General features: G+C 44.5%; 1 protein-coding gene across 1 annotated transcript in view; it reads right to left on the reverse strand.

Moving 5' to 3' along the window:
• Positions 1 to 5387: 5387 nt before the first annotated feature.
• Positions 5388 to 25110, reverse strand: part of COL20A1 (collagen type XX alpha 1 chain) — a 63097-nt gene continuing 43374 nt past the window's right edge. Inside the window, exons 21-34 of the mRNA XM_027850101.1 lie at positions 24500 to 24642; positions 23622 to 23731; positions 20998 to 21156; positions 20757 to 20834; positions 20106 to 20192; positions 17236 to 17289; positions 13347 to 13400; positions 13110 to 13163; positions 12818 to 12871; positions 10057 to 10128; positions 8006 to 8041; positions 7305 to 7353; positions 6304 to 6483; positions 5388 to 5593 (exon numbers count right to left, since the gene is read on the reverse strand). Coding sequence (XP_027705902.1) covers positions 5388 to 5593; positions 6304 to 6483; positions 7305 to 7353; positions 8006 to 8041; positions 10057 to 10128; positions 12818 to 12871; positions 13110 to 13163; positions 13347 to 13400; positions 17236 to 17289; positions 20106 to 20192; positions 20757 to 20834; positions 20998 to 21156; positions 23622 to 23731; positions 24500 to 24642 — 1336 coding nt within the window. The remainder of the gene's footprint in view (positions 5594 to 6303; positions 6484 to 7304; positions 7354 to 8005; positions 8042 to 10056; positions 10129 to 12817; positions 12872 to 13109; positions 13164 to 13346; positions 13401 to 17235; positions 17290 to 20105; positions 20193 to 20756; positions 20835 to 20997; positions 21157 to 23621; positions 23732 to 24499; positions 24643 to 25110) is intronic.

Here is a 25110-nt window from a genome sequence, read left to right on the forward strand (position 1 = left end):
ACACACACACACACACACACACACACACACACACACACACACACATTAGCTCCATTCTTCCCAAACCCGGCCTGACAACTGGCCTTGAAACTTCTGGGTGTAGATTATAGAATCTTGGGGTTTTAGAACTGGAAGTACTTCTAATGTTTCTTTAGGGCATAGTTGTCAAGCACGCATCTGCTGCCTGCAACATTCTTGAATGCTACGTGAACCAGATTAAACTGTAACTGAAAAATATTTACCTAACTAAATGAAAATACAACAGAACATAGATAATGTTAATATGTGATTTTCTAAGTCCATATCCAGCCCACAGGCATTCTCATGTGTGATATGTGGGATCCTTATGCGGATATAAGGAACACTTATATCCCTTTTGATTTGAGTGTAATATCACTGATTGTGCCCCTCATGTTAGAGGTGAGGAAAATGAGACCTTCTGAGGAAGAATGGTTTGCCCAAGGCCACACAGCTTATTAGCAGAAGAGCTAATATTAAAATCTTACATCTCTTTGTTCTTAGGTCAGTGATCTCTCTGTTAGATCAGAGCTGCCTTTCTATTAAAATCAGTTTTTCAAGGACTTGCCCCTGAAGTATCAGGTAGACCCAGGCCAGGCTGAAGGCCATTACAAGGGTTCACCCCTTCCAACAGGGAAGAGGGGGAAGGAGTTTGCAGATAAAAGCAGCTGTGGAAGAGAGATGAAATCATCAGTGGTCACATAGCACTTCAGCTGGGGATCAAGTACAAAAGAGTTTTCTTGATGACTTGAAATGATAAAGTTTTTAATATATAACTCTTCACACATAGAGTGTTCCTTAAATTCCTTCATAGCATTGAATCCAAATAAACCAATTACACATGTCAAGATGCTTAACCTGCCAACCTTACCCTAACATCCCATGGAAGTCTCCCATAGCCAAAGTATCCTGACTCCTTCCTTATTGGCCATAAGATGTGTAGCACAAGGCAGGGAGGCCTTTCAAAGAAAATAACTGAAACTAAACTCAATTGAGTATCAGAGGCTGGGTTTTTGCCCAACCCCAGAGCCAACAGAAATTAAGAACAGACTTCTGAAGACAATCTCTGAGAACAAAAGATACTGATCCCAGGCTAGACAGAAGCAGGATGCAATTGCAGGGATGTTGTAAGGCTCTCCTAGAAGGTAAACCTGGAGCAGGGCTTTTTCCACTCAAATCCCTTCTCCTTTTCTATAACTAGCACTAGGAAGCCTACTTAAAGCTCCAGGGCTAAGGAGAGGGGGGAAATTCTTGTTGACTCTGTGCCTTCCACCCCTCCTTCCATGTGCAGGCTCCTCATGGCTTATTCTCCCAGACTCTCCAGATTCCCCCACAACAGCTGTCATCAACCATCAAATATCCCATACATCTAGATGCATCAAACAACTGTGGAGAAAAATGTATCATGTGGAATAGCCTACATAGCTGAGAAGGGACAAGGGTGGATGGAACAAGCATGCCAAACAGGAGCCAAATTGGGGATCACTGAGAACCTGCTCAGGGTCCATCCTTCTGCCAGGATCAGGGGATCAAGTCAACATCTGGAAACAAGAAGAAGCAGGATTACTATAGGCAGATGTACTAAATCTCAGCAGTAGATCTGAGCAGCATTCCACCTCCCTGCAATGTCTTTTCCTACTAATTCCTGAAAATTGTTTATTAATATTTTTATTCTTATATCAACTACATTTCCCAATCTATTTCCCCCTTTCTACTCCCTATCGTTGTCCTTTTTCTAACGAGCCACCCCGCATAACAAAGAATATGAAAGATGAGAGAAAAAGGTCAATACAACTAACTAACATATGAACCAAGTACAATATTGTATGAAGTACTCCACAACTATAGGCCCCCAACTTTAAAAAGAAGGGAAAGAGGAATTAAATTTCATTGTTATTCCATCATTTTTCAGTTGTGTCTGACTCTTTGTGACCCCATTTGGGGTTTTCTTGGCAAAGATACTGCAGTGGTTTGCCATTTTCTTCTCCCACTCATATCACAGATGAGGAAACTGAGGCAAACAGGGTTAAGTGATTTGCCCAGGGTCACACAGCTAATACTGTCTGAGGCCAGATTTGAACTCAAGAAGATGAGTCTTCCTAACTCCAGGCCTGGCACAGCATCACCTAGCTGCTCAGACAACTAAATTCCTATGAATAAATTAAGGGAAGGGAGGAGAGTTTTCTGCAGGAAGTAGATAGCAATAGTAATAATAACAACAATAATAATTTACATTTCTATAGGGATCCTGCATTTAGAGCTGGAAAGGACCTGAGAAGCTATCCAGTCCAACCCCTTGTTTTCAGATAAGGCCAAGAAAGGTTTAATAACCTGCCTAAAGTCACTTGGGTAGTACAGAGCCAGGATTTGAATTTAGATCCTCTGACATCCTTCCTTCCAGTATACCACAGTGTACAAAATATTTTCCTTACAGCAGCCCTGAGAGGTAAGCAATACAAATTTTATCTCTCTTTTGCAGAGGATGAAACCAAAGCTCTGAGAGGTAAAATAACTTATTTGAGGTCATCCAGCTAGAAAGTGTTATAAGCTTAACTGTAACATAGGTCTTATGACTAAAGAAAGTTTATACACATGGCAGCTAGTGTCCCATCAGATTTCTTCCTACTATTTCTTTTGTTCAAGGTTGATCAGTCTTTGGAATTACAGGAGCTCCCTTTAATCTCCCTCAAGATGTTTTCTTCTTGGAAAGTCAGACACGGCTTTCTCCATAGTCTTTGTTAGCTGAAGGGAAGCTAGGTGGATTGCAGATGACCAAAGGCTAGCTAGCTCTCTGAGTTCAACCAAATTCACCGGCCAGGTATTCTCCTCAAGCAACCAAGCTGAAAGTTTCAGGAAGACAAGTTCCTTCAGAATGGATGGGAATTGCTGGACAATAGGCTGAGCTTGGGATGCCCTGGGAGAAAAGTCAGAGGCTGAACTATTCAGTCCCCACACATCCAAGCAGATGATTAAATTCACCTCTTAGACTCTCTAGGAGACGTTCTGAGGATTCACAGTCCCCTGAAGGGCCAGACTTTCCAGCTTGGCCTGCAACCCCTGAAAACCTGGAGGGGCTACCTGGTCCTGGAGAACCCTGAGATCCCAGTTTTTCCAGCAGATCTTCCCCTGATTGGCCTAGAATAAAACATATCAGAAAGTTCAGAAATTCACTGGCTCATTCATTTATCAATAGACTAAGCCCTTTAATTTGCTAAGTGTCCATGAAGCATTTGGCACTCAACTGGTAGTGAATGAGAGCCAGAAAAAAAAAAACAGGAAATGGAGCTTATATTCCTATATTGATGAATTAACTGAAGAAATAGTTAGACCTACCAGGCTGAATCCTGGTATATTTATATGTATATCTGAAATAAGTAAGATTAATATAAAACCTTTTCCAGGCCAACACAGGAAGGATTTCTGTAGGAGGATGAGATCAGAGACATAACTTAAAAGATGAGGTGAGGGTTGGTAAGGCTAGGAATCAGTGTGAGACAGACAACAGCTGGGTTAAAAGAGAGGACAGAGGAACTAGAAAGTACAGTATCAATGTGAGCTAGCCATGGCTGTACACTCCCCTCGGCTTTTGAAGGTCTGCCATGTTAATGGTCCCAGGGGAGAAGCATTTTCACCTGTCCTTCCACGGAGTCCAGGAGGCCCTTGTACTGATAGGCCAGGGCTGTTCTTCTGCCCTTTGACTCCCAGTTCACCTATTAGGAAAGAATCATTTGGAAACAAGTGAGAATTTGGAGAAATCTGGGCTGGGGATTTTCACTTCCTCCCCCCCCCCACACACAGGGCCTCTACTCTAATGAAATATGTTCTGATGGGGGAGACATGGCTCATATCCTCAGTGAAATTTTAGTCTGAAGTGGGAGTCACAGCCTTGTTTTTAGGGTCTCTTGGACTTATGTGGGGGTGAGGAGACATAGTCACTTTCCCCAGAGACCTTCAGGTCTAATAAGAGGAGGCACAGACTCTGATGTTAGGGAGCTTATGGTCTATTTATTGATACAAGGGGTGGGATACTGGGTGTGACTGAGACCAGAGAGCGGCAAGGTGCCCCCGGACCTATCTGCACTGAAACTGACTTTCATTAAAATTGCAGGATGAAAAAAAAAATTTAAAAAACAAAAAAAACAAAAAAATAAAAAACTGCAGGATGGCAGAGGCTGGGTGCTCAGAGGTCTCTCTGTAACTTATGCTCTGCCTGCATCTCAACACTGAGAGAAAGGAACAGGCTAGAGCCCAGTCCCCAGTGCTAAGAACCATCCACCAGAGATAGTTGAGAAAGTTAGACTTTGGATCAGAATGACCAGAAATGCCATATATGGCCCTTAGCGAGTCATAAAGCTCTGAGCTCCAGTTACACAGGAAAGCCCAAAAGGCATAGATGTGGAGTTCATGGGGCTCTTGGGGAGAGATTCAGGTATAAAAATACTTGCTTGCCCTGAAAACATATGTTTGCCAATTAACTACTTAAAAGCTGTGGAAATCTAATTTATGTAATTAAATCCTATTTCATATACACCAGGGGAATCCTGGAGTGAATAATTTTATAAACCTAATAATTATCTTCTGAGCTGTTTCATTTCAGATTTTGGGCCACTGAGTTTGCTTAAAGTGAGGGGCACCTTACCCTGATCTAGCTAGCTTCAGCCTCCTTTTGCTCCTTAATGGTATAAGCTAGTGACAGGGATGAAAAGTCCCCTGGGGTCTACAGCCATCTCAGCTCTTGATCAAACACTCTTCACTGCATTGATTTCTATCTGACGCAGGGCCTCCTCTCCCCACCCCCAGACTCTGCCAGTAATAAGCACCAGGATTGAGGGGGTTGCTGCCTTCTCCCACCTTTGCTATAGGCAGCCTTCTAATACCTGCTCTCTCCAGCTGTTTTCTTCAGGAACAGGGGAGAACAGCTGGAGGAAATGGGGGGGTGCAAGAAAAGGAGGTGAAGGTGATAGTGCAAGTGGAAAAAAGGCAGGAATGGTGTAACAGTGTCTTTCCCCAGGGATGGTGACAGATCCTAGTTGCTCTGTGATGTCTAAGCTGAATCCTGCCAATTAAACTACAGACCTGGACTCCTGCACAAGTCATCGGGAGAGAAAAATAACAACCTTCCCTGCAAATAGTCACATAGAAAGATATTCAGGTTCAAAGTCCATCCTTGGCTAGCTTTATGCCTTTTTTCTCATCTTTGTTTTCTCTCTCCCCACCCCCTGTAAGGTTTCCAGCCCTAATCTCATTGCTTGTGTCTCTTGGAATTGGCATCTCTATCCATCTCAGCATCTGATCTCCGACCCTCCGTCTGCATTGAAAGCTGGCTGCTGTGGCCACCAGCCAATCAGGAGGACGGACACCTGCCAAGGTCATCTCCACCAAACCTCCTTGATGGAGCCCTCTCTCTCCTCCCTCCTCCCAGAAATGCAGCTGTCTTCAAGGTCTGGCCCAGAGTAAGAAAGGAACTTGGTTTTCTGAAGGGCTACCATGCAACAAGCTGACTGGGGAGGCAGCAGCCAGATGTGACGATTTCTGCAGTGGTCCAAGGCAGGGGCAGTCCTATCTGTCAATGGTACTAGTTGGAGGGTTGGTGAAGACTTAGTGCAGAGATTAGTGACAGGTAGATTCAGATTCTCCTATAACCTGTCTTTCCCCATCAACCCCCCAACCTTACCCCCTCCCATTCCTCAATAGGGGCTGAGTAAAAGGCAGTAAGGCATAGTATGGTAGAGAAAGTGCATTGAACTGGGTGTTAAAAGATGCTTAATCTCTGCTATCACTAAGTTGTGTGGCCTTGGGTAAGCAAGCTCCTTTTCTGGGCTACAGTTTGTTCAGCTGCAAAATGAGAGGTCTAGGTTTGATGGTCTCTGAGGTCCCTTCCTGCCCTAATATTTCATGACTTTTATTTCTTCTTGCACATTCCCAGGGAAAGAAATCCCACCATGTCCCATTCCAATCCTGTTATCAACTCAGATGGAAGCACACTGAAGGCAGAGATTGTATCCTGAAGATCCTACTGCCCAGTACAGTGTCTGTTGCTCACTCACAGAATGTCAGAGTTGAAGGGACCTTTGGGATAATATAACCCAACAGGCACAATTAGTGATCATCCAATCTTTGCTTGAAGACCTCTAGTGGAGGGTCATCCACTATCTACTGAGACAGTCCATTACATTCATGGACAGTTCTAACGGTTAAGGAAGTTTTTCTTCTCATAAGCAGATTTAACTTCTATAATTTCCACCCAAATCAAGTCCTTAATCCTCAATACACAAGCCAAAATACCTGGGTAGCCCTCTCTCCCAGGCTCTCCAGGGAATCCATCCTGTCCTCTGTCTCCTTTCTGGCCAGGAAGGTTAGCAAGACCAGGCAAGCCTGGCTCTCCTGACTTTACCTCCTCCTCCCAGACAGGCACTGGGGGCCTGGTGTTCTCATGAAGGAATGGATCGAATTTCAACACATGAGCTAGGGGAAGAGAAGAGAAAGGCACTTGGTCACCTTCATTCTTCAGAGAGCACTGGAAGAAAGAGAACCTATGGACTGGGGTCCCAGGGAAAGCTGTTAGGGAGGAAAGGGGAGCAAGGCTACAAATGACGGATATCTAGGAATGAGGGAGGTGGGATGAGAATTGGGATCGTGTTCTAATTCACTATACACAAATCACTCAAATTCCTCTGGGCCTCAGTTTCCCCATCTGTAAGAGGAGAACAACTCTCTCTGAACCCTGTTGCCTTATGGGAAAGGCAGAACAGATAGGAGAGCCTTTTTATTCACTTGGAGGGAGGTGATATATAAAGGCAAATATGTGGAGAATTGGGCAAAGGTATGGCTCTTTGGCTTGGGGGGCTACAGGGCAGGATGCTATGAGGCAAGAAGATAAGGGCATAGGTCAGGAAGAAGAAGATCCTCGTAGGATTTCATTTCATACTTTTGCCATCATCTTTTCCTGGGTAGCAAAAGGTTTCAGGTCCCACTTGTTCAAAGAGTGTGACTTCCCTAAGGGAATTATCGCTGTGACCAGTCCTGACCCAGTCACCCCCTAATCATTTGGAACTTTGAGAAGAAGGCCCCAGAATGGGTGCCAGTTACTAGGTGGGCAAATCATCTAACTTGTCTCTATCTCAGTTTCCCAAACTGTAAAATGTGGATAATGATAGCATCTACTTCACAGGGCTGTTGTGAGAATCAAATAAGACCACATAAGGGCTTTGCAAAACGTAAAGCAGAATATGAATGTGATTTGTAGTTGTTTTGTTATTATTACTCACTCTGAATCAACTGCTCACAAGCCTGGCTGACCAACTGGTAAATGGTGGCAAGGGACTGAGGTTCTCCCTAAGAAGCAAATATCATTTTTTTTGTACGGCACAACAGTATGATAAGAATTTAATCTACATAGAATTTGAAAGTTAGGCTAAGTTAGTGAGCCATGAAAGTCTAAAATGGGCAGTGCTATAGGCTGTGTTAGGAATAGCAGAAATAAACAGATCATAACCACCCTTCTATTACATGGTGTACATTACACACGAAAGTCTGGGGTGAGCAGCAGCCTGGTCTGAGAGCTCTGGACATAAGGTCAAAGAGTCTAAGTTTTTATCCTGACTATTCATGTGACTCTTGACAAATTACCATCTCTTTCTGGGCTTTAGTTTCCTCATCAATAAAATGGGCATAAAGATACTGGCATTGCCTATCTCATAGGTCTTTGGTATATGGCGTCCGGTAGGCATGAACAAGATGATGTTTGTAAAGTGCTTTCCAAATTGTAAAGTGTTTTGTAAACTGCTCTGCAAACTGTAGAGTGTTTTATTATTATTACTTATTATTATTGTTATGATTACTACTACTACTAATAATAATAATGGACATTGCATGATCCCGCATGCCCTGAGAACTGGCATGCAGCTTAAAATCTGGACTGCAAGGTAGTGATAGCCTTCTGCAGGATTGCTGACCGGGTATGGAACAGGACAGTGAAAGGCCTTACCTTCTCTCCTCGCTCTCCTTTAGGCCCAGGAAGCCCCTGAACAGGAAGGAAGGGAAGAAAGACACACATCATTATCACAATTCTCAGGAATCCGAAAGGAAACAAGAGGAAAACTCAACTGAGGGTGTCCGGAGTCTGAATCTCACTCAGGGTGATCGCACCTATGACCCTGTGGCCCTGGCTAGCACTGAGGCATTCTGGATGTACCTAAGTGCTTGCTCTTTGGAGGATGTGAAGGCCCCCTCCTGAGGGCCCCTTCATCCAGTGCTTGCTGTTCCAGTCTCTTTAGGTTCAGTCTAACGCTTCCTGGGTGGGACTGGGAGAGACAGACAGACAGATAGACAGAGATAGAATGAGAATGAGGACGTGAGCAAGCACACAGCAAAAGGCTTGGAGAATGTGAGCATTGCTCATACGCATTCCTGTGTTTGCTCTTGTGAGTGTATAAACACAGAGAGAAGCTGGGAATATGCAACCCACTGTGCCTTATGTTTGGATGTGGGCTCCATACATGTACGTGAGGATGTGAGGACAAGTTTGCAGCATTCAAGTAAGAGGGCAGCTGTGTGGATAGGTATTTGAGCACAGACAGACAGATAGAGGTTTGGAATATGCAACACTGTACGTTCATTCCGGCTGCTGTCCCTGCCTTGGCCTGAATAAGCTAGCCTTCTGGCCTAATTCAAGATTTCAGGAAACATTTGATTGGCAGAAAGTAGCTGAATTTTCTTTTCTTTCTTTCTTTCTTTTTTTTGGCAAGACAGGCAAAGAACATGGGGAAATATTGAAAGCTGAGACCCTCTTCAAGGTGGAAGGACAGAGGCTGAGAGAGGACATGAAACAGTGATTATAGTCCTGGGCCTTCAATTCCACAGAACATAATGAGGTGCCTTTCTTTGAATCTGAAAGAAATCAATTTAGGACAAAGAAAAGGCTATCCTACTTCATGTAGATGGGAATCAACTTAGGGACTCAGTGCTTCCATGTTGCACAGACTGGAAATACAAACAGCTTCAAATAAAATTTACAAACATTCACATCTGTCTCATCTTTATATCTCCCAGAGCCCTGAACACTAGGTCCTGATAGACACTTAAGGAATGGTCATTGAATGAATGGGCTGGTTATGAAGGATGGTCAGGAGTATTTATCAACATTGCTAACCTTCAGAGAGGACAGTGAGAAGGGCAGCACGACCTCCTCAGATTATCTGGTCTCCCCTTCCTTCGCTGCCCCTTTCACAGTTATAATTCAAAGTTTTAGGGGCTTTAAGGGCACTGCTGACATTCTGGCATTTGCTTTCCCCCCTGGGTACTCAATGTCAGAGCTTTGCCATGGGTGCAGTACACACTGGTTCTTGTAAACTCCAGGCCCAAGAGTTCATTTTTGTGCAAACCACCTTCTGCCTCACCTAGGAGCATCCAGAGAAAGGCCAGCCTCCAGAGGTCCTCTCCTTGGAAAGGAGCAATGTCATTCACACGGCATTTTGCCAGGATTGGACAAGCTTCTGACTCCAGGCAAAATCTCCCCTCCCTGCTGGGCATTTACTGCACAAGCTAGGGGCCTCTGGTGCCTGCACAGCATGGGTAATTGGGGACTGCTGCAGGGTACCAGGATTTAGGAAGCTCCATCCAGCATTCCAATCCAAGAGACAAAGCCAAGGGTGCTTCCTCCCAGCCTCCTGCATCCAGCCTTGAGATACAGAACAGCAGGAGGTCTTGCTGGCGTATCATCACTGCTCCTAAACCCAAGGACCGAGTCCAGCCTATCCAGGTCTGTTCCTCTTTAAATAAATCTGGTATATACAATCCCAAGCTTTTGTTAACAGCTACATGGGGGGGGGGGTGCTGATGTTTTTCTTTATTTTAAAAAAATTCTTTTAAAGAGAAATAACCTAGGTCATAAAAATAGGATTCTTTTCCTAAAAATTGCTTTATAAATCTCTTTTCTACAATCCACAAAAGGAGGCAAATCCATGAAATTTCAGCAACATCCACACCATTCTACTTTCCCAAGCCCTGGACCCCAGCCTCAGTATACTCTATACTCACCGTGGGTCCCACGTTTCCAGGGGGTCCCTTCTCCCCATTGATACCTCTGGCGCCAGCTATTCCCTGAAAGCCCTGCAAATGGCAGCAGACACCACGACATCTCAGCCCACACTTCCAGCAAACACAGGAAGATGAATCTTATTGACTCCAAGTCTAGCATTCTATGCCGCTGTGCTCTTAGGGAAGGTAACTTCCTAGGGCTTCAGTCTTGTATGGGGTTCCCCTTCCTAGCTCAAGAACCTATAGGAATTCCCCATTGCCTACAGCATGAAGCCTAGATTTTGTAGCACAGTATTCAAGGCCTTCCACAATCTAACCCTAACCTATCTACGCTGCTCTTTTACGTGAACTTTTTGTTCCATCCAGGTCATTCTCTTCACTGTCCCTAGGACATAAACCTCAGTTTCCTCATTTGTCATATGGGTGGGGAGGTGTGGATTGGATGCTCTCTGGCTAATCCCTGCTAGCTCTGTCATGTGAAGCCAGTGCCATGTTCACTCCCATCTGTATACCTTTTCTTATCCTGCTTTCCTTATCTGTAATGCCTTTCTCCTCCACTCCACATTTACCCATCATTCAAAGCTCATCTCAATTGTGACTTTGGAACTCACTCTTTGTGCCACAGTGGCATGAGATCAAGGACATATATGTTTGAAAAAAATATGTAGAGAGATTGTGTAGTGGGAATAGAAGATGGCAGACGGGCAACCCAACTGTTAGGGGAAGCTGGGTACTGAAGTGGACAAAGCACAGGACCTGGAGTCAGAAAGGCCTGAGTTCATATCGGGCCTGAGACACTCATTAGCTTTGTGATCCTTGGCCAATTACTCAATTCCCCGTCTGTAAAATGGGGATAATAATAGCATCCACCTCCCAGGGTTGTGGTGAGAATCAAATGAGTTAACATATGTAAAGTGCTTTGCAAACTTTAAAGCACTATATAGAATTGGTAACTCTCAACTACCATGGTACCCTCAGTAAAAGAACAAGATGAAAAACATCAGTTCATTGGATTGATTCTCTATATGAACTTCATGGGAAACCATGGACAAGAATTACACAGGATGAGAAAGCATGGTGTTGTTGTTTTTCAGTCACGTCTGACTCTTTGTGACCCCATTTGGGGTTTTCTTGGCAGAGATATTGGAGTGGTTTGCCATTTCCTTCTCCAGTTCATTTTACAGATGAGAAACTGAGGCAAACAGGGTTAAGTGAGTTGCCCAGGGTCACACAGCTAGTAAGTGTCTGACATCAAATTTGAACCCAGGGCTCCAGGCCTGGCACTCTATGCACTGTGCCACCTGACTGCCCAAGAAAATATGGAGGGGGCTTCCTTTTTCACCAGCAAAAGTACTCACATTGCTGATTCCACTAAAGCAATGATGTGGTTTGTTTGCTAATTAGAGAAATAGCCGGTGTAATATGGAAAGAGTATTGGCTCTAGGCAATCGGGGCAGAAGCCCTGAGTTCAGAACCTACATCTAATGCTTACTACCAATGTGGCCTTGGATAAATCACTTGACCTCACTAGGCCTCAGTTTCTTCATCTGTGAAATGAGAGTGGTTGGACTAGACGGCCACTTCGGTCCCTTTCAGCTCTGTAACTGTGATCCTATTCCATGTTGGAGAATCTTGCATTGTCAGGTGCACTGAGAGACCTGAAATCAGGGTCTGCTGGGTCTTCTCTTCCTTCGTGTCCCCCGAAGTTAGACAGCTTATGATATCCCTAGGGCAAGACCCGTATTGGCTCCAACTCTCCCACATCATAGACAAGCTCAAAACTCGCGCGTGGTAGGCATCAGAAAATCCTGGTTGAATTGATTCTTGGGACCTTATATGGAGGTTGCTCCCTCCTCTTCTTATCCTCCTCTGCTCTTCCTCCCATCCCTCCCCTTTGACTCTTCCCTTCCCCCCCCATGGTCCCATGCACTGGTGAAATGTCTGATAATTACTTCAATGCTAGTAAATTGCCTAATAATGAACAGCAACAAAAATTCTGATTAGATTTTTAAAGGCCCCAAATTGCTTAGGTTGCTACAGGAAATTAAAAGTGAAAATGACATCATGGAAGACAGTTACCTCTCCTTCCCTGAAACTCTCTGCCACATCACCCCTCCCCCCTAAAAAGGCTAGATCCTGGCCTGGAGGAGCTATGGGGATAACCCTGGGGGCATTGCTGATGTTCTGATGTTTTATTCTTCTGTTCTTGTTTCAAAGTTCCCTGCACAGTGCCCCCAGCATCCCAGAGGCAAGGAACCAGAAAAATCCAAGCGAGAAAGGAAATCACTGGAAGGTGTGGAGCTTGGGGGGCACAGACTGACAGCCTGTCCACCAAAGTTCCCCTGATCTAGGAGTGACAGGCTGCTACTCACTGAGTGGGGTTTCATTTCCACCTCCCCCCAGTGCTGTGATCCTCATGACAGGAGCATGGAAAGTATTTGGCTCCAGGGCCCTGGGGATTTTGGCTCTCATCTTTATTCTTTTTCCTCTGCCTGCTCCCCACCATACTCTGCCTCCCGCCCCAATTACATGAGGGAGACAGAAAGTTGCAGAGAAAGAACAAGTGAGAGGGGAAGGCGAAAGAAGAGGAAGAAGGGGAAAATAGGAAAGTCAAGAGAAGGACAAAGGGAAGGAGGAGATGGAGAAGGGGAAAGGGAAGAAGAAAGGAAAGAGAGCAGCAGGGGATAGGGAAAGAGAGGAAGAAGGGGAAGGGAAAGAAAAGAAAAGGAGGAGGGGGAGACTGTCAGAGCTTTCCTCTCACCCTTGGGCCAGGAGGTCCTGGAAAGCCAGCTGTACCTTCAAATCCCCTCATCCCCTAGAAATAAAAATCAGGGTTTAAGGATTAGGCCTGAAATTGAGTGTGGGTAATTGTTCCTTAAGAGGTAGAGAAGAGTCAGGTCAAGGTCCTCAGGCACGCACACACACACACACACACACACACACCCCACAACACACAGCACACATGCTCTTATGTAACACATGCTTTGACACGTCAATTCCTGGTTTGGGGGAACCTTTTGGGGGACCATTCTATGTGTCAAAAGCATTTTTACCTTTGGACCTTGGAGGCCGTGTCTCCCAGGTGGTCCTTGGTGGCCAGGGTGGCCCTGTAGGAGGAAACCCTCAGAATTTGAGCGTAGAGGAAGAAGGGTCAGGACCCCTGGACTCTCTAAGGGTCAAATGCTTTCAAAGTCCTAGACTTTCTGGGAAATATACTCCATGGTAGTAAGAAAGGTTCCCATCTTCCCTAGCCCAGTCTCCAGACAAAACACCCATTTTGCACATAGTACCTGTAAGCCTGGATGTCCAATGTCCCCCTTCTCACCTTTGACCCCTGGTGGACCCTATACAGGGACAAAACAATAGGACTCTTTCCTACAATTGCCCTTGATATTAATCTTGAATGTATAAAGAAATAGTCAGCAGGTTGGGAAGTAGGAAGGGAATACATAGGTAGTTTTGTAAGGGGGTTGAGAGTAGAGGAAGGGAGAAGGAAAGATTACCTACCTCAGGTCCCTGAACGGTGAGACCTTGAGTCCCTGGTGACCCCTGCTGGCCTCCAGGGCCCTCTGGTCCAGTCTGTCCAGGTGGACCTGGTTCTCCCTAAGGACAGAGAGGAGATGAAAGATGAAGCCACATCTTTTCTCACTGATTCTGCAATAAACTCTCAAAAGCTTCCACCCTGAGATCCAATCAAAGCCGAACTCTGTAGTTAAGCACTTCAAAATCCTCTACAATCTAGTATGCCCTTAATAGTCTGACCTTATATTCTACCACAATCCAAAGTGAACCTTCTCCTCCAGCCAAAACACCGCTCCCCATAGGAGGGAAGTAAGTACAGATTTTGTACCTTTCACCAGGGGCAGTTGGGTGATGCAATGGATAGAGTGCCAGGCCTGGAGTCAAGAAGACCTGTGGTCAGATCTGGCCTCAGATACTTGTACTAGCTGTCTGACCCAGAACAAGTCACTTAACCTGCTTGCTTCAGTTTCCTCATCTGCAAAATGGGTGTAAACCCTGTTCCAAAGCCCATTGGTATGTAACTCTTTCCTTTTTGGTGGATATAAAAGTCCTCCCCTGCATGAGGAGAAGCATAGAGTTTTCAACAGGAAGGAACTTCAGCTCTTCTGTCAGTCCCCCTTTGGGGACTCATCATTTGGGTGCTCCTGGCTTCCAGCTTCAGAAGAGAGGATGGAAGTGGTCAACCCTACTTCATGTTGCTGAAGAAAAAGACTCTGGGAAGGCATGAGAGAAACTGGTGGTCTCTATCATGTCCTTATCTTGCTACTCTAGAGACTTTGGGAAATTACCCCTTGGGTGAGATCAAGGACACTCTTTCTTGGTTGAGTGGCATTACATTGCATCCAGCATATATTCTCTTATGCATAATTTCTCTGATTTTTGTTTTGCTATAATTCAGATAAATGGGCTTTGGGACAGGAGTTACATGGAGATGCTAATCATAGCACCTACCTTCCAAGATAATCCAGCACCTTCCTTGTTGTAAGGATCAAATGAGATAATGCTCTTAGCAGAGTGTCTGGCACATAGTGAGTGCTATGTAAATCTTTATTATCATCATCATCATCATCATCATCATCACCACCATTATTTATACCCCTCACTAGAGGCAGCTCGGTGATGCAATGGATAGAGTGCTGGGCCTGAACTCAGAAAAACCTGAATTCAAATTCTGCCCACAGATACTTACCACCTGTGTGACCCCATACCAGCCACTTAATCTGTCTGCCTCAGTTTTCCCAACTGTAAAATGGGGATAATAACAGTACCTATCTCTTTTGGTTGTTATGAGGATCAAATGAGATAATAATTATAAAGTAATTAGCACAGTGCCTGGCACATAGTAGGTGCTTAATAAATGCTTTTTTCCTCCCTCATAATTATAACCAAAGAGACCAGGTTCTGGGGGTCCTGGATGACTTGATGCCAGGAGGGTTTAAATTCACAAGCAAGGACAAGAGGCAGAAAAAACCCTAACTTTGCCACTTGCCACCTGTGTGACCTTGAACAAGTCACTTAACTTCTCTATGCCTCAGTTTTCTCATCTATGAAATGAGGAAGTTGGACTAGATAGTCTTTAAACTCTCTTCCAACTCTCCATCTGTGATCATCTAAGCCTATCATCCTAGGCCCGTATGGTCTACTGAGTTCCAGGGAGCTGGCTGAAGGTGCTGAGGCTCCTTAGCCCTCACTGTCATTTTCCTACTTCACTCTCAACAAGGAATTGACAGGAAATGGAATTGGTTCTGACCAGTACAACCAGGAGGGAGGAGAAGAGCTGACATCTTGTGGCAAGAGCTTATTTTCCAGAGGGAAGAGCAGAGCCTTGTGAGCAGAGCAGAGCAGAGCATGGGGAATTTATCCCTTATTCACGGTGAAACTCACTGTACACTTAGTAGGCATTTGCTAAATGTGTGTTGGCTTGAATTCACAGAAGTTTCCAAGCTTTGGTTGGCCTGGGAAAACTGAATGGATATAAAATACTGGCACATCCCAGGGCTTGTGTGTAGGCAAGGACTATTCCTGAAGAGGTCATAGGATTATAGTGGAAAGCCATCTTAGGGATCATGGTTACAAGAGAGGGAACAAGGATTTCACATTGGAAGCTTATTTAAAGGCCATCAGGTCTGCTGAGTGAAGTGAGCAGAACCAGGAGAACACTGCACACAGTAACAGCAACATTGTGTGATGACCAGCTTTGTTAGATTTAGCTCTTCTGAGCAATACAATGGTCTAAGACAATTCCAAAAGACTCATGATGCAAAATGCTATCCACATCCAGAGAAGAAACTATGGAGTCTGAATGCAGATCGAAGCATACTATTTTCTCTTTTTTTCCTTTCTTGTGGCTTTTCCCTTTTATTCCAATTCTTCTTTCACAACATGACTAATGTGGAAATACGTTTAATATGATTGTACATGTATAGCCTATATCAGAATGCTTGCCCTCTTGGGGAGGGGGAGGGAAAGAAAACATTTAGAACTCAAAATCTTAAAAAAGTGAATGTTGAAAACTAAATATAAATTAATCAATTTAATTTTTTTTAAATAAAGGCCATCAGGTCTAACATTTTCATTTTACAAATGAAGAAACTGAGAACAGAGAAAGTAAATTGCCTGACATCCACAGGTAGAAAAGCCAGTATTTGAACTTAGCTGACTCCACCTCCACCATTCTTTTTCCATTGCACCATGAGTCAGAAAGTATCTCTAAGTGGTATGGCATGGAGGCCATTCTCTGTGGGAGGGGTGGGGGAAGCACAGCCCTGGGGAAAATCAATCACATTTTGTCCTGCCCTCTCCCCATCCCTGCCCTTATACACAGAGATGATATCTGTGACAATGAACATAAAGGGAACCTTAGCGCAAAGGGTTCTTCACATTTTTTGGTCATGTGCCCTTTTGGCAGTCTGATAAAAACAATAGACCTCTTCTCAAAAGGATAAGACAGAGTGGAGGGCATTATTGCTAGCAGCTAACCTGAGTATCCCTGATTCTGGGATATGTAGTGCTGAGAGTGAATGCTGTGAGCATTTATGTATGTGAGTTTCAGGTCCTTTTTAGTCCCCACTGCTGGCTAACCCTTTTTTCTCCCCTTCTTGCCTTCTTCCTCCCCTGAAGTTACTATTTCTAGCATCCTTGTCCTCTAATGTGTGAGCCATTCCCCCCAGTATATCAGGGTGGGTGGGTCACCCCAGTTTATCATTATGAGGGGGTTTGGGGAAGGAGGGTTCTGCTTCCAAACTGTGTCTGCCCTAGCCATGAAGATTAGTGTTCATGGAAGCTCCAAAGTTTGGATTGGTTTTCTACAGACTTGAGAATTCACTACGGGGCAGGGCATGATCATGAAATGGGGAGCACAGAATTTCCCCAACAGAGAGATTGATCCTTCTTTAATTCCTTATCCCTTAAGCTTGGCTGCCTTGCTTCCCTGGGTGTTGGCAGTAATGTTATCGTCAAAGTTAATTAGTGCAGTGGAACTGTGTCTCCTTCCCCTTCCCTCCCTCCTTCTCCCAAGAGAGGATTCCCCACCCCCATTCCAGCCCCTGCAGCAGCATATTCTGCTGACTGGTGCTTCCTTGATAGTCTGGCACTGGGTAGAAGTTTTACATGGAGATTCTGGGGATCCCAGCAGCCAGAGTTTAATGACTTACTTACTCTAGGTCCTGGAGTCCCTTGCTCCCCCTGGATGCCTCTCCTCCCTGGGGTGCCCTGGAGAAGTATAAAAATCAGCGTTGCCAGAAAATCCAGAACCCATATGTATCACCTACTCATTGGGGAGTGAGATAAATCATAGCTCATCCTCATTATTTCCTGTACAATCAATCCCTCTAGGCACAAATCATTCCTTCTGACAAAAACCACCCAAGTCCCAACAGAGCCTGGCTAGAAGTCTTGTGGGACCCACCAGCCAGGGCACTACAGAGGGGCTTCTTATTTCAGGGCTGAGGGGGAAGGAGGGTAATGTATATTTACCATATTTTGTCTTGTCCCAGTAAATCCATTAATTGGAGTGAAGTTTTCCAGACAAGAGGAAGGATAAATAGGGAAGGAGAAAGAGCCCTGGACTGAACTCAAGAGAGCTGAGTTCTAGTTGTAATTCTGTCACTGACTAGCTATGTGACTTTGGACAAGCCCCTCTCTGGTCCTGTTTCCTTCTCTGTAAAGGGAGGGAGCTGGATTTGCTGATCTCCAAGAGAAGATGTGTTATTCTGTGCTTTTACAGATGTGTCAGACTTCATGAACCCTGAAAACAGGCATTCCAAGCAAAGAACAATATCTAAAGGAGCCTAGGTTCTAGAGGTGTTCTATGTCACAGTGGAGCTGGATTTAGGATGAAAGAAAAACATCTTCAGAACTATCTCCCAAGAATCCCCTAGGTAAGGCAGGATGAGATAGGCAGTCCATTGATCTGGGCTCTGGATGGGCGAGTCCAGTCTCAGAGTGGAAGTTCACCCCCATTCAGCCCAGGTGCTGCAGAAATGTGTAGGGCTTTAATCTTACAAAAAAGTGGCTGGTCCTGGGATTCAGATTGAGGGGGTTTAATGAGATGCTCTGCTCATTAGGCATGAGGCCAACTCCAGCCAAAGAGCTGCCCTAATCACTGGGATCACTCTTGACTTTCTCTATCATTTTCTTTCTCTTCTAGCACTCTCTCTCTCTCTCTCTCTCTCTCTCTCTCTCTCTCTCTCTCACTCTCCCTATTTTCCTGAGGTGAACAGATAATCTCTGGAGACCTTTCACAGAGGGGTGAGGCCAATTGGGGCTGACTCTGGAGGAGTATAGTTGGCCACCATTATTATTTCAACCACTCCCCACCAAACAGATCTAGAATTTTCCTTTCATTTTCTGGTCACCAACGGCCTCAAAGCCGGGATGACCCAGATTCAAATCCTATCTCTGACATATACTGCCTATGAGACCTTGGGCAAGTCACTTAATTTCTCTGTGCTAGGCAACTCTCTAAGACTTAATTGCCATATAGGCGCTAACCTGTATTGGTATATGGAAGTTTCCTTACTTTATAAGTAAGGTAATCCTTATAGAGAATTCACTATAATGAAGAAATCCCAGGCCTACTCTCTATCCTTATCCTTTCCTTACGTACATTCCAATTATCCATGGACCAAGGTCTAGAAAGGGAATCCCAGCTAATAAATCACAGAATCTACTTAAATAGAGAGAGGAGGAAAGATAAGGAAGGGCCTTAATTTCCTCCTGACATGAGCCTTTATATGAAGGAAGCTTGGGGAAAACAGTGCCTTGGAAAGGCTGCCTGGTACCCCCAGGCCTTTAGCAAATGAGTAATATATTGCTAATCAAAACAACCTTCCACTTCCCTATCCCCATGCCCACTAAATGCCCAGTCCTAAAGCTTTGATCTGTGCAAAGATAATCAGATAATATATTTTTTGGACATGGCTAATGTGGGAATTTGTTTTGCCTGATTATGCACATGTGTTACAAAGGTTTTGTTTTTCTTTTCTTTTTCCAATTTGGAGAGAGAGATGGGAAGGAAAGAAAACAAATATTAATTTTAAAAATAAATGAAAGTTAAAAAAAATCTGCAGACAGAGATGAATACAAGTAACAATATTCTCAGTGAAGGTACGGCAGCCAAGCATCTGGGCCTGTGGTAGATATTGCTAATGGGGTCACCACATAGCCATCATGTAGCAAAACATGTGTTCAGAGATTGGGCTGTTTGGCCACAGTAAATGTATTTCAATCTTGGAAATAGATTGGTCTTGTACTAATACCTGACCTGGGTCCATCTTAAATGGTGAAAGATTGAAACTTTGGAATAAATGAGATTTTACACCTGATAGGGGGTCAAGGTAACTCCACAGTAAAATTCTCTCTGGTCAAATCCCAACATGATGAAGTGTCCAAGATTCTTTGTTGTATCAGCATTCATTCTACTATATCATGTCATAGAATTGAAGGGTATTAGGGCTGGGAAGGGGTCTCAGAAGTGATGAATGTTCAACTTCTTCATTTAACTGTTGGGTATATTGAGGCCCAGGAGGATAAATTAACTTGTTTTCTTTCATGGCAGATTCCATTCTAGAACCCAGGTCTCTGACTCCCAGTTCCATGTTCTTTCCTCTAGTGGGCCATCAGACAAGGGCTTGAAGAACTCAAATTTCATTGAACTAACTTTGTAACAGTTTTTACCATGACAGAACCTGACCCATGTTTCTAAGACAGCTTCATAGAAAGGACAGACAGGCCTGACTCACCCTTCTGCCCTGTGTTGTGAAATCCTCAGTGATCTCAGGTTGATCTAGTCCTGAGAGGGTATGAAAGGTGAGAGAGGGGAGAGGGCCTAATGATTACCAGATGGTCAAGCCCATCTCTAAGATTAGGGTCAGGTTCTGGGAACCAGCTAAGTGCTTATAGGATTAAGGGGGACCATTTCTGTATGTTCCCATTGCTTGGCAAGAGTATGGTTTCCCCCACAACTGTCCTTCTGGGTCAGACAAGTGTCTGTGGTCATAGAATAAGGAAGGGAAAGGTGAACTTACAGGGGGCCCAGGAGGCCCTGGAGGGCCAGGCTGATCTGAAGGACAAGTACAGGCAGAAGTCAGGGCAGGACAGGTTTCTGTGTCTCTCTGAAAAGAAAGGAAATATATTTGCCCACTTACACACATTTGTCTAGAATCTAATAAATTAAGGTCGCCATATATGCAGGTTGGTAAATGGAGGGGCACAAAAAACCTTTTCTAGCCCAGGACACCCCACTCCAGTAGTGGAAGTGAGTGCCTGCCTGTCTTGGAGTGATTGTCCAGACTAATGGGGAGATGCTAAGTGAATAAGTGTCCCCAAGTTCTACTATCCCAAACACAATTGCATTCATTCTTTAGCTCAAATGAACCTCCTTTGTGAAGCCTTCTTGATTCCCATCACTCCTCTCAATTGAATATGACCTCTCTTGTCTCTGAACCCCTATAGCACTTTATTTGTGGCCTTCTTAGGATCTTTACCACATTCTGTTTTTTATGCATTTGACTTTTTTTTTCCCATTTGACCATGGCTTATATATTGTTTATATATTATACTGAGCTTTGTACATAGTAGGTTCTTGTTAAATGTTTGTTAAGTGACCAAACAAATGGGGAGATGAATGAACAAGTGAGTCAATGAATGGGGCAATGAATGAAGGCATGTTATCATACCAGAGCAGGGACCTCACAGCATCTGTCTTCCTCTGCCCAGGTATCACTGCAAACAATCTGCAGGGCCTGGAGCTGAAACTAGGAATGCAACAAAGATGATGGTGTGATCAGTATTGTACATTGGACAGATGGCCAACTTGGACTCAACCAGGATGAGTTTTAGGCAAAGCTATGAAGTCAGCCAAGATTGTTGTCCCACCGATCATAGCCCCAACAAGAAAGGAAATGTGCATGAGCTTACAGTTGCTGAGCCACTCCGGGGGCCCCTGGCCTTGGTTAGTTTTCCCAACATGACAAATCCTGCAGTTGATGAGCTCCCTGCCTCATTGATCAGCCTCTCTGTGACCTTCCGACAGTCAATGTAGAGCTTGACCTTGGTGCGACTGACTGCCACATGTACCTGCCAAGGAGAGAGCCAAGCAACATTGGCCCTAGTGCTTTGTAGGGGATAGAGGAAGTGAATATAGAAAGGGAAACTCTGATTAGCAAAGATCACCTACCAGGTCCAAAGGATGAAGCCCTTTGCCTAGAAGCATAAGGCAAAATGCTACCACCTGAGAAGCAACCAAGGCTGATGACAACTCCAGAATGGCAATAATATTCACAAAGCCATCCCCTCAATGTCATCTTACATCACACCTTCCACCTCTGCTGTCCCCGCTTCTTCCCAACCCACTCACTTCTCAATCCTTTACAATCTGTCTTTTCAAGTCATCGTTCTACTGAAATTGCTCTCTCCAAGGTTACCAGCTGTCTTTTAACTGTGAAATCAGGTACCCATTGATTGAAGAATGGCTGGAAAAAAAACCTTTTACCATAGTGTTATCATGAATGTAATTCAGGGATTATTACGGAGAAAGAAACGGCAAATACAAGGAATTCAGAGAAGCAAGGGAAGATTCATATGAACTGATGTAGAGCAAAATACCTCGCTTCAGAAGGATGGAGACCATTATGGCTGAATGGTCAATATACTGTCAGACACATTTACTGTATAAGCTGTATTTGCTTAATTGTTTTTCTTGTAAGATAGGGTTCAATATGAAGTGGGGGTGGGCTGCATCCCTTCTGCCTCCTAGATTTCTTTTTGGATAATCTGCAAGCATCTCAAATGTGGCATGTCTAAAATTATACCTCTGCCAAACTTCCATTTTTCTGCTAATGGCACCATCCTCACCCTGGTCATCCTGGTTCATAACCTTGGAGTCACTCTCAACTCATCTCTCTCTGTCTCTAATCCCTCCCAGCCTGTATCCAATCAGTTGCCAATTCTTGGTGATCCAGTCTCTTGCACTCATCCACTCTTCTCACCACTCAGGGAGCCACAGCCTTCTTTCAGGTTCTCCCCTTATGACCTCTCTTCTGTACTACTCTATTAACGTTGGAAATGGTAACTTTGCTGCCACTCTCCCCTCCAGAATTCATCTTTTGCACAAATGCCAAAACAATCCTCCCAAAGCACTGACTACGCCACTCCTCAGCTCACAAACCTCCAGTTTCTTTTCCTTCTCTCTAGGATAAAACGTCAGCTCCTCATTCTGGCCTTTCAGACCCTTCACAATCTGACTTCCACTTCCTTTCCTTTTATGAACTCTCTGCTCTTGCAGAGAATGCAGAGAATGAACTATTAGCTGCTACCCAGACTTAATACCCCATTTCCAGCCACTGCTCACTTGCCAAGCTGTTACCCACACCCAGAGAGTAATCTCTTCTCATCTGGACCTCCCAACTCCCAGAATGCCTAGCTTCATCAAGGCTTAGCTCGGGTGCCACCTTCTCTTGAAGCCTTCTCTCTGATCTTCCCAGTTGTTAGTGCTTTCTCTGCCCTCAATTTTCCCCATGCTATACTTATTTGTTTATGTGTCATATCCTCCAGTAGACTATAAGCTCTCTAAGGGAAGGGACTATTTTAATTTGTATTATTTTGTGTTTATTATCACTGATACCTAGAACAATGCCTTACACATAGTTAAACTGAATTTAATTGAATCAAAGAACTTTGAGATCATTTAATCCAGAGGTTCTTAACCCTCATATCCAGGACCATGAATAGATTTCATGGTGTCTTTGAACTTGGATGCGGGAAAAATTAGACCTGTATTTTCACTAACCTTTAATTGAAACTTAGCATTTCCTTTAATTAAAAAAAATTTACTCTGAGAAGGGGTCCCGAGGCTTTATCAGGCTGCTCAAAGACTCCACAACACAAAAGAGATTAAGAACCCCTGATCTAATCCAAACTGCTCATTGTACAAAGGGGAAACCGACCCAGCCTGGGAAGTAGCTTGTTGTAGGCCCCAGAGTTAATGGATGACAGATCCAGGACAAGAGCCCAGTTCTAACTTCTAGTCCAGTGTTCTTTCTTCTCAGGAGCCCAAAATCCTAGCCCCAGCATTGTCACTCACAAGCTATATTATCTTAGGTAAGTCATTCTCCCCTCCCCTACCATGATCCTCTCAGTAAAGCATTTAGCTAATGAAGACAGAAGATTTACATAAAATGTACAGAGATGTGAGAAAAGAGTGAAAAGCTCTCTAGAAATGCAGTATGGGAAATGTTTCAGGCAAGGCAGAGTCAGAGAAAATTGGGCCCATAACAAGGGGACAGGATGGCAGAGGACCAAGAACCAAGTGGCCTGTGCTTAAAAACTCAGATCGGGGGCAGCTAGGTGGCACAGTGGATAGAGTACCGGTCCTGGACTCAGGAGGACCTGAGTTCAAATCCAGCCTCAGACACATGATACTCACTAGCTGTGTGACCTTGGACAAGTCACTTAACCCCAATTGCTTCACAAAAAAAAAGAAATAAAAAAGAAATAAAAACTCAGGTTAGCAACCAAGCTGTGACCCTCTTCAAAGTTAGGACCTTGTGGAAGCTCCCATAAAATATCTTCTTCACTTCCGGCAAATCAAATGTGACTTCTTGCAACTCAGCCTTGTGGTCACGATTGAAATAGGTCAGGGACTTTCTGCCAGCTGCAGGGGGAAAAAAATCAAATGATGACAGAGCAGATGACCCAAATTGGATACACCTTTCACCCTCAGTCTGTATGGAATTCAGGTGTCATGAGCCACTCCCAAACTAGTTCCTCAAAATGAATTGTAATTGTAGAGAAGGTGTTCACAATTGTTACACTGTGTTAATGATGGAACAAGAGGGCTGGAAAGAGGTTTGGGGAGAGAGGCAAACAGTAGATTTGCAGGCAACTCTCATTTATTTGTTCAAGTAGGTAATATTGCTAAAACAGTGACTAATTCCAAGTCACAAATATTTGTCTTCAGAATGAATGACACATCAAAAATAATGGTTTCATCTCCCTAATTATGTTTGACATGGGGGGGGGGGGTCAAAGTTGCAATTGATCTATTTGACTCCTAATTAATGGTAGATAGATAGTGGTGGAAAGAGGTGGGTTGGGGGAGGGTAGTTGGAGTTAAGAAAGAGGTAGCTCAGACGTCTGCCTAGGGTGACAGGGGTGGGGGAGGATAGGGAGAGATGGGCCTGGAATTAAAAACTTTCAGTGGATAATGAACACGCACACAATTAAGAGCTGACTGCAAATATTATTTGGTAGATCCTTAAAATGTGAAATTACTGCCTTCCCCAGCTTTCCACAGCCACTCAAGTAGCTCTGTTCTCATGAATTTCAGTTCACAAATTGTTTTGGGTGATTGAGGGCAAAAGTTAGGGGGGTTGGTCTACAGGCTTGGGCCCCTGCCCCTCTAGGAACCCCAAAATGATACCATCAAGGGTGACTCCAAGAAGGGGCTCAAAGGTCTCATCAGTGATCTGCCACAATGCGAAGGGCTCCCTAGGTGTCTCTGGGAGCACACGGAGGAGAAAGCTGATGGTGTGCTCCGGTGGGAGGGCAGCTGGATGGATTTCACTAGATTAACACAAAGACAGACACCCCCACCCCAGGAGAGATATTAGGGACAGCTCCTATCAGGGTACTGTCAACCTAGGAGTGGGGAGGACAGAACATCTTGACTATGTATGTCCCAGCTTCTCTAGGTGGTGGCAGAATTCAGGAAGTGGGGTGGGGTGGACAATGGTCTTTCTGAAGCTCAGGGTTCACTGCAGGAAGTATTGTACTAACCCTAACCCTCCACATTTGGGCTCTCCTAAATGGGAAAACATGAAAAGCCCAGCCCTTCTAGGGAGGGGCCTTTTGGGTCCCTGGCATTGCCCATAGAGAAGCCCCTTGAAGCAGGATCTTGGGATCATAGAATCATAGATAGAGCAGCAAGCAAGATGATCTCAGGCCATCTAGTCCAACCTCCTCACTTCACAGATGAGAAAACTGAGGCTTATTGAGTTTAAGGGACTTGCCCAAGATCACAGGTAGTAAGCA

The sequence above is a fragment of the Vombatus ursinus genome, unplaced genomic scaffold (genome assembly GCF_900497805.2).
Source record: "Vombatus ursinus unplaced genomic scaffold, bare-nosed wombat genome assembly UNPS02000580.1, whole genome shotgun sequence".
Taxonomy (NCBI): Eukaryota; Metazoa; Chordata; class Mammalia; order Diprotodontia; family Vombatidae; genus Vombatus; species Vombatus ursinus.